The following is a 12500-nucleotide window of genomic DNA, read 5'->3' as shown; positions in this document are numbered from 1 at the left end:
ATGCAATGTGAAAAGCAGGGTACAACCAACGGTCTCTATCATAAATCATTATGCCAACATGCGCTGAATAAAAAATGCAAACATTTATATGGAACTTGACAGGAATTATGTCATTAACGGTGGTGGCAATTTTTAAATTTTTTTAAATTTTGGGGATCATTATATATAGTCCTCTACATAGAACTCCCTATACAGGAAATAGGGAGTAGTCAATGAGAGAATTATTTCAGACAGCCTAACCGACAGAAAAACCCTGTGAGACAATTCACAAAACACAGAGATTTATGAACCTGAACTATGAAGGAAAGGTCAGAAAATTCCAAAATTTTGAAAAGGGACACTTTATTGGGTCTTAAAACATTTTTGATTTTGTTTTATTTTTTTTAACATTCCTTTGTATCATTTATTTGTTGTATCATATTTGATACAAGGGGTATTAAAAGGGGTATTTCAAGTCGTTTTTTTTTTTTTTACTGCCTCCCCCCTGGCCAGCCGGGGCGCCTGATGGAGGGGAAAGGAACTGGTTGGAATAACGTGTTCCTTCCACGCGCTACGTCCAACCAGGGAAACTCTCCCCTGTCAGGTGATAAGAAGGTCAGTTAGCTCTCATGCATTGAAGGAGGCATGAGCTCGGCCCTGGCCTCCCTAGGTTGGCAGAGGGAGTGTAGTGCCCAGGATTACATAGAGATTGGCACTGGGTGTAAAAAATAGGGTTACAAAATCGTGGGATCACATTTTGAAAAAAAATAAAAAATCAAGTCGGTTTTAACATTACAAAAACATTTATTTTAGACCTGTAGTATCAAATATGATACAAATCATAAAGGACTATAGACCTGTAGTATCAAATATGATACAAACACTTTTGACATCATAAAAAACAAACTCAAATGCTAAATTTTGAGAGCTCATAAGTGCATTCAAGTTATCCAACACTTATTTCAAAATATTAGTAAAGATATACTAGGAAAACGTACCCGAACTGCATAAAAAATAATTGTTTGTTAGTAGTGCATCAACCCCTCCTGTTTAGTTGATGGCAGCCATTTTGGGTCAGACCACCTGAGGCTCTGTAACTACCTGCAGTGCAAATGGTATGGTCCAGGGGGAAGTGGGGATGTGTCAGATATGATACAACAGGTTCTTGGTCCAAGTATTCATTACACTGATTTATAAAAAAATCAGTGTAATGTGTGTATCATATATGATACGTTTGGTGACATAGGGTTAAGTCAGCTATAGTATAGCCATCGCAACCATGGACTGTTTCAGATGCAGCCATTTGGCAAGTGGCTTGGCATCCACAAGGCCATGGGCAGCAGGCTATGAAGTAACTACTTCCTCCAGACAATCAGGTTTATGGACAAGCAGAACAGGAAGAAGAACAATGATATGTTTTAGAAACACATCCGCAGCCCCTGTGGAGCACGGGTTCTCAAACTCTTTAATTTCATGGGCCAGTATAACTCTGAGAGAGTCCAAATGGAACCAAATGGACCCGTTCCATTTGTAGGCTACACTCTAAGAGCTACAGACGTGTAAGGGTCTTTTGGAATGCCCTCAAGGAACTCTGAGGGTCCCTGGACCCCACTTTGAGAACCACTGCTGTAGAGGCCTACAGACAGACAATCACACATAGCCCTGCTCAGACACCTACAGTACCTAAAAATGTAAACACATACAGTACCACGCACACATCACCTTCTTAAACATTTTCAAAATAATGTAAACAAAATTTTTATAAATATTTACGACATGGCTCTTTGCATATCAAGACTGCACACACAAATATCATTATGTAAATGGTCATGCACACACTAGGGCATTCACGAATAGTGATTTTTAGCATTCGAATTATTCGACCTGTAAGTATTCGAATATTCGATTAATCGATTTGATTATTAAAAAAAAAGATATATATATATATATTTTTTTTGCATTGACGACTCGACTCAAGGAATGCGAGTTGACGTCACACCAGAGCTCACAGCTGCGTGTCTGCTGTAGAAAAGCCACTGAAAAGCCCCCCCCCCCTTTTTTTTGTTTTTTTAATAGAATAATCGACTTTGATGTACAGTGGTCGAATAGTGGTTTGATAGTCGAATATTCGAATATTCGATTATTCTGTTAATGCCCTAGCACACACATACAGTATACATGTAAAATAGATATGTATATATGTTACAGGGTGAATGGAAAACCAGGTAGATTGAAGAAGGCGCGTTCGTTTTTACCACCCACCCAGCAATTCTGTAGAAGCAACACTAGAGGGAGCCACAAGCCAGGCTTGTGCACAAACATATATGGCTGCGACCACACACACACACACAGTCACACACACACACACACACACACACACACACACACACAAGCGCACACACGCGCACACGCGCACACACACGCGCACGCGCTCATGCTTTTTTTGGTTTATTGAAAGCAGGACTGTTAAGATACTTTTATTGTGTTCTGGCTTTTGTTTTACTTTCTCCCTGACACACACACACACACACACACACACACACACACACACACACACACACACACACACACACACACACACACACACACACACACACACACACACAGTGATCCATGAAAATAACTATTCTGTCCCTATCGGTTTACAACTCAAACGGCGCTGAGTCGACTAGTAGAGCATCGGCCGGTCAGCGCGGGCACTCGCGCCTGGAGGCGCGAGGGCGCGCTTCCTCGGCCTCAAGCTCCACAAGTCGGCGCGCCTCCGTCGTGGACAAGCGTGTGCGTGTGCACGCGTGTTCAGCGTTCCCCTAGCGTAGCTTCCTGGTTGCTATGTGGGGGGGAACAACAAAAGACAGGTCCGTGTCGGCACATCAAAGCCCCGCCTCTCCGCGTTCTCCTTCTCCTCCTCCTCGCGAGCCTCACGTAATAAACCCCCGCCTCGCAGCGCCGCGTCCTCCTTCTCCTCCTCCTCCTCCTCGCGAGCCTCGCTAATAAACCCTATCTCCAAAAGCCCCGCCTCGCCCCGAAGCCCCGTGCCTAAAAACGAGCGCTCTGTCTTCAATCTACCTGGTTCTCCATTCACCCTGTGACATATACACCCTGCACAGTGGACACATGCAGAAATTGATAACATTTAGAATTAAGTACAGTAGGAACGATGCACACAGCACCTTCAAGCACCTCAAAGTGTGTTATTATGACAAATGTACTATTGTTACTAATCAAATTTTTTGGAATTGTTGTTATTGCTGCTACAATGTTGAGGAATCAAAACCAAAGAATCTTACGCCAATGTACTCAAGATGTAACAATACAAATCTTCAATCAATATGTATATTTTGTATGTGTGTCCCTTCTTATGGCTGAAATCTATATTTTAGACTGTAAATGAAACAATATCAATAAATGTCCAAATTGATGCCGCTGTCCAAAATGAAAATGAGTAAAGAGCGGTGGCAGTGGCTCAGTTAGAGCAACTGTCTTGGAATCGGAAGGTTCCGGGTTTGGTGCCTTGCATGGTTGCCTCCGCCATCGGTGTGAATGTGTGTGAATGGGAATGTAATGCACATTGTAAAGCACTGGAGAAATGCTCGGTGCTATATAAATGCACCATTTACCATTTATGTTATACATAAAATATAAATGTTATTTATGCCTGTAGATCGATAGATAGACCTTTATTGATCCCGCTGCAAATTCAGTTGTCATTGCATTAGTGTGAACTTACTTTAATGTCTTGGCGTTGATAACAGTCCCACTGCGGTTCATCTCCAGGTCCCTGCGGCTGAGACGGACAGGAGATAATAAATTCACCTCACACATAAAGTAAGTAAGTAAAATCTCTTGTTAAAACTTTGCATTGGTTAAATATTCATAAAATCAACAAACAGACTTAACCACTTTCACTTTCACTTAAAACATTACAAAAACAGCAAAAAAAAACAGCAGATCTACAAGTTCTTGTAGATCTGCAATTGCTGTCTACTTTCGTGTGACACTGTTGTATAACAAAGGGATTAAATTTCAAATAACATAAATTGAAATATGGACATACAAGGTTTCTTCTCGACAGTGACACTATAGAGAGATGGGAAGAGACATGTGAGACATGACGGGAGCCTTATTGGAACTTGCATCATCGTGCGTCAGCATGTGATTAGTGCTCTAACTGACTGCACTACCAATGCGCTGCATGCTTTGTAACCTGCTGGGACGTCATGTGTGGTCATCTGCTGTCCTCGTCATTCGAATCACTACATACTGTCCCTCTTCTGCTTATCAGTTACTCTTATGTGGACTTAGATAATTCTATCCCCCACCAGCTTGTCCCCAGAGAGTCGAACAAACGCACTACGTCGCAAGCTGAGGGTGTCTCCACCTCCTTATCTGTAAATATACCTATTGTCGCTTTTGGTATTGAGCCCCCAGGGCTTTTTGCGTTATCCTTTTAGAATAGCTTGTTAAATTATACTTGCCGCACTGTTTTCAACGTGTTAATAACGTATTCAATCAATCAGTCAATCAATATTTTTCATGTACAGTTTGGAGTCTTACTACATATGTTGTTTATTTTTGACTCTTCTCGAGTTTGTACATATACAGAATCAATTCATTGTGATAATTCATCCATTTGTAAATCTCAGAGTAGGACATTGCACACTCTCAGACTTAAATTTAACACCAATGATTTTACTGTGTACTTGGGACACCAGATTAGGATTAAAGAACCCAGTAGGAACATAAACTCGCCATATTAAATCATAGCTACACTGAAGTAGATCACTGCATGTATTTGTATGTGTATTGTAGTTGGTTTCTACCTGTTGTACATATTCCAGAAGAGCTGCAGGTTAAACTGGTTGATGGTATTGTTGATCTGTTGCCTGTAGCTCTGCACCAGCTCTGTGTTGTTCATTAGCTCCTCCTACAGGACATCCACAAACATACGCACACACATACTCAGTTTAGATAAATACTTGACCCCCTACTCGGGAACGATGCAAGTTGGGAACGATGCAAATAGGGAATGCATGCCCCACCCTGTTATGCAATACTGGTTATTCTTTGAGAGACACATCCAGGTTTTTGACCAATAAGCACCTTTGCTTGGCCCGCATTCAGGACAGCTGACAGTTTTGCGGGCCAAACAAGGGCATCACGTGACGTTGATCCACTTCCCCTATTCGCTCATACTAGGACATGATGTATGTGTAGGCAGAAGAATATCTGTTGACAGAGTACCCATTGTAACAGCCTGTCTGTCTATGTTCGTTTTGTGCCCATATATGGAGATCTTCGTATCTGTCTGTCTGCCTGAGTCCCTTTTATGCCCATATAAGGATCTCTTTATATCGGTCTGTCCTTGTCTCTTTTATGCCCATATATGGAGATCCCTGATGTTATCAGTATATGGGCAAATATGGGCATATAGGGGATCTGTAGTTCTGGCAAGTTCTTTAGAGGAGAGTGCAAACTGACTGTGGAACGTGGACTGACTAAGTAATCAAATGGCAGGTGTGGGGAATTCAACAAGTGTGGGGAATTAGCCAAATCAAGCTTAGGCTGGGGTTGCCATGGCAATCAATTGGCTCATTTGGGCCACAACCAGAGCCTTTTCTAGCGGTTCTGGACAACCGTTTTCCGACTCAGCGCTCCGCTGTACACTCAACTACCTGAATTTGAAGTCGGTCGGTTGGATGGCTCTCGAAATACGTGAACATTAGACGTACAGAGATTCTGTGCATTTATAGTAAGATACAATCTGATACGTTCTTCTAATGTTGTACTGAGGAATGATGCGATAAGGAATGCATATAAATGCTTGGTTTGGGGTCATAAAAAAAACTCTTAATATCTTAAAAAGGGTTTACCGTGCTGAAAAGGTGTGGCAGCACGGTATCGGGCAGAGCACTGGTCAGCCCAGTCAGCTGAGGAAGAGAAATATGTATCATTATTATTATTATTATTATTATTAATGTTGTTTATATTCAATGCAATATCATTGTCAAGTCTTTTAAATAAAGTTGACAGTTACCTTGCCGGCAGCCCAGTCGATCCAGCCTTTCCCATTGGGGTCAATGTTTAACAGCACCAAGCCCTCCACAAGATCAGGGAAGATGAGCTGACAGAGAGAGCATAGTAGAACATATTAAACGATTGTTTAGAGAACCGATAACATTCAACCGAAAGGATAGAAAAGTGATATATGTGAATATGATGTGTTACGTAGAAACTAGATAGAGTCCAGATGTGGAGAAGATAGCAGACCACACAGGATAGTGTGAACTTCTTTACTATTTCATCCAGTCAAGCAAAGTCAGTCAGTCAAGCAAAGCCTCCCCTTGTAGCTAGTGGGGGTTTAACCCATTTAGACTTAAGGTTTTTTAAAAAGCCTTCCAAATCCTAACCTAAAGTTTTCAGAAAATCTTCAATTTTGTATATATATTTTTTTTAAAGAATTCCTGTTGCTATATACATCAACATCTACATCTAAAATGACACAGATGCTTTCCCAGTTTTAAAGGTATAACAACGTAAAGGCTTTCCCGGTCTTAATTAGCCTGATTATCAGACTGAAGCTGCGTGGAGAGAGTGGGTGGGGTCTATGGTCTGGATCCAGGCTTAGCCTGGGATCAATACCATTTTCTGGGTTTCTGATCCGGTCGGAGCGGAATTAACTTTACGTCATCAGGCGGCCGGAACCACCGACCGGAACCGCCAGTGCCGTGCACCTCCAAAATGATTCTCCTAGTTTAAAATTGTTTTAAATCGGTGTAATCGTTTAGTTTCTTTGAGTATAATAATCGTTTGGTGTGTTCATCTTTTATTATAACTCGTAGCGCGACTAGCGAGAATAAACTAATTGAATCGCATTATGTGGGGAACAAAAACAATGCGACGCCATCGGAACCAACCACCGGAACCACAATTTGTTTCCCTTTATTTCTAAACCGGATCACACGGTTCAGTTTAGAACGAATACCAGGCTTTCCTCCGCGGTGGAAAGTCTGGTGATGCGAGGTTAATCCAGGCTAGGTCCTCTAATGGGTTAAAGCCCACTTCCCTGACACAGATCTCAAGCCTATTCCTGGAGCCACAATCCATGCAGTTTGACAAAAGCCAGTGATTGTAGCCACTACTAGCACAAACAGTACACTTAATCTATACTAATCCAGGGCTAGACTGTTTACAATCTGTAAATCTGGGAAGCTGGTGAACATCACTAGGATGAGCGGATAAATCCCAGACCTACAGCCATGCTGTGGAAGGTTCAGTAGGGTAGTCACTTACAGCAAACTTGGCCAGGATGTAAGCTCCAGCACCAACTCCGATCCCAATGATGCTCTTGAATCTAAAACACATCGCCCCATCAGTTTGATTTGTTTTCAATACAGTAAACAATTTAAGAAGGGTAGTGCAAAAGACACTGCTTGAATTTTGATAGTAAAGTAGTAGATAGAGTATACTATGAACTAAAAGTTACATACTCAAATGTACATTGTTTACATTATATACACACATGCACACAAAATGTTCTTTTGGACCATCACAAAACATTTTATTTGTTTAAATATGGAGTGTGATTGAGCATGTGAATACCAAACACGATAATATATGACAACACGATAATACGAAATAAAGATAGTCAGTATAGTGAGAGAGAGACAGGAAACCGGTAAAGAGAGTAGCGGAATGACATGCAGCAAACAATCCACCCACCAATCAAACAAACCGACTGTCAGGCATTTGAGCCTACTGTAGCCCTACCATTGGGCCTACCATTGGGCCATTGGGCCATGGGGTCATGGGGCCATGGGGTCACCCAGATAACATGATCATGATAAGATGTGAGAGATCCACCCACCCGAAGTGCTGCACCACGCTGGGCAGCATCCCAGACAGCTGGTCCATGGTGGGGTACTGATACCTGTGGACATGAACACAAGCAGGTCAGCCTGCATGGTGAAGGCTTTTACATTGTACAGTGTGTGCGTGTGTGTGTTAGAGCCAGACCGATATATTGGTCATTATTGTGTGTATTTATTATTTTGCACTTATTAACAAAATACCGGTCAAACGTCAGTAATCGACGGGCTAAGACTCTCCAAATCTAGATAGATCGGACCCCAAAATCTGGCATCGGTCTAGTGTGTGGGTGCGTGCGTGCGTGTGATCCCATACCCCTGTGGTAACTGTGAAGCTCCAGCCTGCTGTCCTGGGGCGTCCACGTGGCAGACCACAAAGTGCTTGGTGATCTCCTGCATGTCCTCATTGTGGAAGAAGCTGTTGAAGCACAGCTTGTCTGTGTGGATGGAAAAGGTCAGAGAGTGGAGGAGAAGAAGGGAGATGGGGGAAAAGAAAGAGAAGATGGAGGGGAAGGGGCAAGTGAATGAGGGATGTGAGCAGGAAACAAGAGAAGAAATGAAAGGAGATTAGAAGTTACGACGGAAGACAAAAAGGGGAGATGAGAGGAAGGAGAGAGCAGAGTGAGCAGGAGGGAGAGAGAGAGATATAATCCCATTAAACATAATACAGCAGGCCCAGAGAGAGCATTGAAGATGACCATCTGCATATCTGATCCTCTGCCAGGAAACAGGACGGATTCTTTCTGCTGATAACAGCATGCAGCATGTCGCATCCTCATCAACCACCAAGAAATATACTGGATATCGTTGCTGTCGGGTGGAAACCTCACATTTCTATATTTCAACTTTTGATGTTTTTTTATTCATTAACAATAGCACATCCACAAGGTCACAACGCTTTGTGATCTGGAAAAGCTCTGAAAGTGAAAGTGGTTAAGTGTGTCTGTGGGTTTTATAAATATTTAACCAATGAAAAGTTTTAACAGGAGCTTGTGACTAAATGATAACTACATTGGATCCATTGGCACACAGGTTCTTTTCCTGAAAAGTAACCGCTTTGGACATATCCGCCCGACAGTGACAATATATTTAGATTGTGTGATGCATATTTGACCTTGTCGAGCTGAAACCTCTTACATACATAGTTTAACTTTTTGTGTTTTTTTGTAAATTCATGTCATAGTTGATCATCCTATCTTTAGAATGTGTTCTTTAGAGGGAATGAGGTGCTACACTCTCTTAGGGAAAGTCAAATCAAAGAGGTAAAAACATGACATTTTGGTCCCATTTGACCTTCATCAGATGAAAATGTTATCTTGTACATTATTTATCATTAATATATACTGTACAGTATATTCTGATATTATATACAAATCCCACTAAATCTGTCAAGTGTTGTTCTCGGGAGACAAAATGTATGTACAGTAAATGTGAGAACATGTTTTAACTGACTGGATATACAGAACAGTATGGGAAAAAAATGTCAACTCTTCATTTTGCACTCTTCCACCCACCAGCTCTGTGAGTTGACCTACTTTCTGATGATGTGTATTATTGTCAATGGATCAATTAGCACGACAACTGGGCTGAGATAAAAATGGCTGAAGGTGACCTCTTCATTTGGCTACAGGGTTGTTTTGGGCCACGTGCATTATGTGGCACAGTACAGTACATGCGCATGTATTGCATACATATATACATACATACTGTATAACCAGGGCAACAATTTCTCCCACGCGTTGTCATGTAATGGGTCATAACACTCTGAATCACCTCCAGTATCTTCTGGCACTGGTTATGACCCGCCACTTCTCAATCTCTCTCTCTCTCTCTCTCTCTCTCTCTCTCTCTCTCTCTCTCTCTCTCTCTCTCTCTCTCTCTCCCCCTCCATTTTTTCACCACTCATTCACTCTCTCTTTCACTGCCATGCTCTTTCCTCCTATTCTATCCATATGCTCTCCTCTCCCCCACTCCTCTGATCCTCTGGAACAGATGGTAATGTAGATGTAGGCCAGTGTGTCTGTGTTTATAGATTCACTATAACCGTAAATCTGCACCGTTGAATCCTCAGTATCAACACTCCTACAGTATGTGAACAAGCTTATCATCTTTGCATCCCCCTTTCATCTTTCTTTCTTTGAATCATCACAAATCGCAGTCGAGTGCCTCAGTGGTGGGTTATGAATACAGATCTCCAACAGCTGCTGCGGCAAAGACAAAAGGCAGCTAAATCCCGCTATTTTATTTTAATGTATAATAATACTTTTAGTGCATTGCATTGATTGCATTGTATTGTATTGCGTTTTATTCTATTATACTCTATTCTATTTAAGGCAATATTATAATATAATGCAATTTAATCTGAACAGGTAGATGACTATCTTCTGTTCTAATATCAAATGGATTTAATTTATTTACAATACTTTCTTTAGGAGATCATCACAGACAGTCACATTAAGCTATTAATAACACATGATTATACACAGGAATGATAGACTGTAGAACGCCAGTGGCTCAAAACAACTGTGCCAGTCCAATACAAGACAGGCAGACAGCTGAACAGTGGAGCAGCAGACGTCGTCTCTGGCACGTCGCGCCACAGTACAGGGCCCTCCCATCTCCTCCCACCCGCCGGCGCCGCATTGCTGCTGACCCAGCCCCGTCTCCCACTGCATGATGGGGATGTTTTGTTGACCTACATTTGATACTTTCTGCTCACATGCTCTTTACTCCACTCCTATTTCTGTGCCACCTTTTTAGATCACTACAAGTCCTTCCGCTGTCTTTCATTCTCTCTCTCTCTCTCTCTCTCTCTCTCTCTCTCTCTCTCTCTCTCTCTCTCTCTCTCTCTCTCTCTCTCTCTCTCTCTCTCTCTCTCTCTCTCTCTCTCTCTCTCTCTCTCTCTCTCTCTCTCTCTCTCTCTCTCTCTCTCTCTCTCTCTCCTTCTCTGTCTATTATTATATTATCTCCTCCTTTATTGAATTATTGACCACTCATCCGGTATCACAGCCTTGTGGAAAGTGGGGCATATGACCAGCAGCCACTATACACCGTGAAATCCTCAGTGTTCATTTAGCTCTGAGAGGGTCAGTCACTGGCATCGTAGTGGTATGTTTGATACTGTCTTTGTGTGACAATAGCGGCAGGTTTTCACCATAATCACTTATGCTGAAATATTCCCATGGGCCCCTTTACTAGTTTACCATATTACCATACCACATGGGCTACACTAAATATCTTTACCGAAAATAGCCAATCTACGAGTGCACAACTTGTCGCTACGCAACGTGTTGTGAGCTTGTAGATCTGCTATTTTCAGTGAATGTTCCCCTCAGAATAGGGATGCTAGGGTTCCAGTAGTTAACTGACATTGGAAGTTATCAGCGTGATAAGAGTTGTCATGGAAGTATGTGATGCTGCAACAAAGAAACCCCTTTGACTCGCAATATTTTCTGTAATAACCAGAGAAAGTGTGTGTGCATGTGCGTGTGCGTGTGCGTGCATGTGGATGTGTGTGCACCGGTGCTTTCGCTGCATGAAGGCGGAAAGACATGCTGTGTGGTATGGAGACCAATTATCAACTCTGATAAGCGAAGAATTGCCTCACTGACAAGGCCTGATACATCTGTCAGCACCCGTACAGTACATAAGTGCATACCCCCTCACACTCACTCACACACACACACACACACACACACACACACACACACACACACACACACACACACACACACACACACACACACACACACACACACACACACACACACACACACACACACACACACACACACACACACACACAAAAACATATCCTGTTTACTCACGGTTAAGGCCCACATCATGGTAGGTGAGGATGGCAGGCCTGTTCCCTTTGGGTGCCCCCCGAATCACCACATGCAGCATCCCATAGGGGGTCTCAATATCATGTTCCTGAAAACAGCAAAGCAGATTCATGCTCACACTCTACACTCAAGTCCATTTGCAATCTTAAATCCTGATTTTTATTTTAGTTAGAAAAAACATTTCATCATGGCTGCTGTACAAGTGTTGTACATCCCTCATTTAGTCATGTTAATGGTGCCATATTTTATTATTAGCAATTCAAAAGGGATGTATGCATATTTTGTAATAATTATGTGAGATAAATGTGCACAAAATAAAACCTTTGGGTGGGTGTTGATGCAGTTATTATTATCTCTAATAACAGTTTATTGTATGATACCTGTGGAAGAGACTCTCAAACCATGTTAAATCATGAAACTTGATTTCAAGTTAAAAAAAAGAATAAAAGTATATTTTTGCAGTATTTAGACTAATTGCCTCAATATGAAAACATAGCAGAGAACTTGACCCGTATTCCAACCTCTCTCACAGTGACCAACATTTTCCAAGTCTTTTACAGCAAATCTCAAAATGGAGGTTGGAGATATTGTTTTCCGTAAGCCGTATACACACACATGTTTACCACTCAAGCCCTATTTCAAAATGTTCAAAAATAGTGAAACAGCGAGTTATCGTGATACATTGTGAGTCTGTAGATCTGCTATTAAAAAAAAAAATTGGTAAGGTTTCGCCTATAATGAAATCATGCCCAAAATATAGGGCTGCCAGGGTGAAAGTGGTTAATAAACACTTATCAGTGTACTCTGATAA

The 12500-nt window shown here is 41.8% G+C and overlaps 1 protein-coding gene across 5 annotated transcripts in view; it reads right to left on the bottom strand.

Moving 5' to 3' along the window:
* ndrg4 (NDRG family member 4) overlaps positions 1-12500 on the bottom strand; it is a 58389-nt gene that overhangs the window by 7629 nt on the left and 38260 nt on the right. For all 5 annotated transcript variants that reach the window (XM_080438304.1, XM_080438305.1, XM_080438306.1 and 2 more), the window contains 8 exons: positions 11672-11777; positions 8161-8281; positions 7844-7906; positions 7270-7330; positions 6014-6100; positions 5850-5906; positions 4800-4903; positions 3707-3763 (listed from right to left, as the gene is read on the bottom strand). In XM_080438304.1, the coding sequence (XP_080294430.1) occupies positions 3707-3763; positions 4800-4903; positions 5850-5906; positions 6014-6100; positions 7270-7330; positions 7844-7906; positions 8161-8281; positions 11672-11777 (656 nt within the window). The remainder of the gene's footprint in view (positions 1-3706; positions 3764-4799; positions 4904-5849; positions 5907-6013; positions 6101-7269; positions 7331-7843; positions 7907-8160; positions 8282-11671; positions 11778-12500) is intronic.

This window comes from Gymnoscopelus braueri, assembly GCF_963280865.1.
Source record: "Gymnoscopelus braueri genome assembly, chromosome: 9".
Taxonomy (NCBI): Eukaryota; Metazoa; Chordata; class Actinopteri; order Myctophiformes; family Myctophidae; genus Gymnoscopelus; species Gymnoscopelus braueri.
Note: the sequence above shows the minus strand (reverse complement) of the source record. Positions and strands in the feature narration are given on the sequence as shown.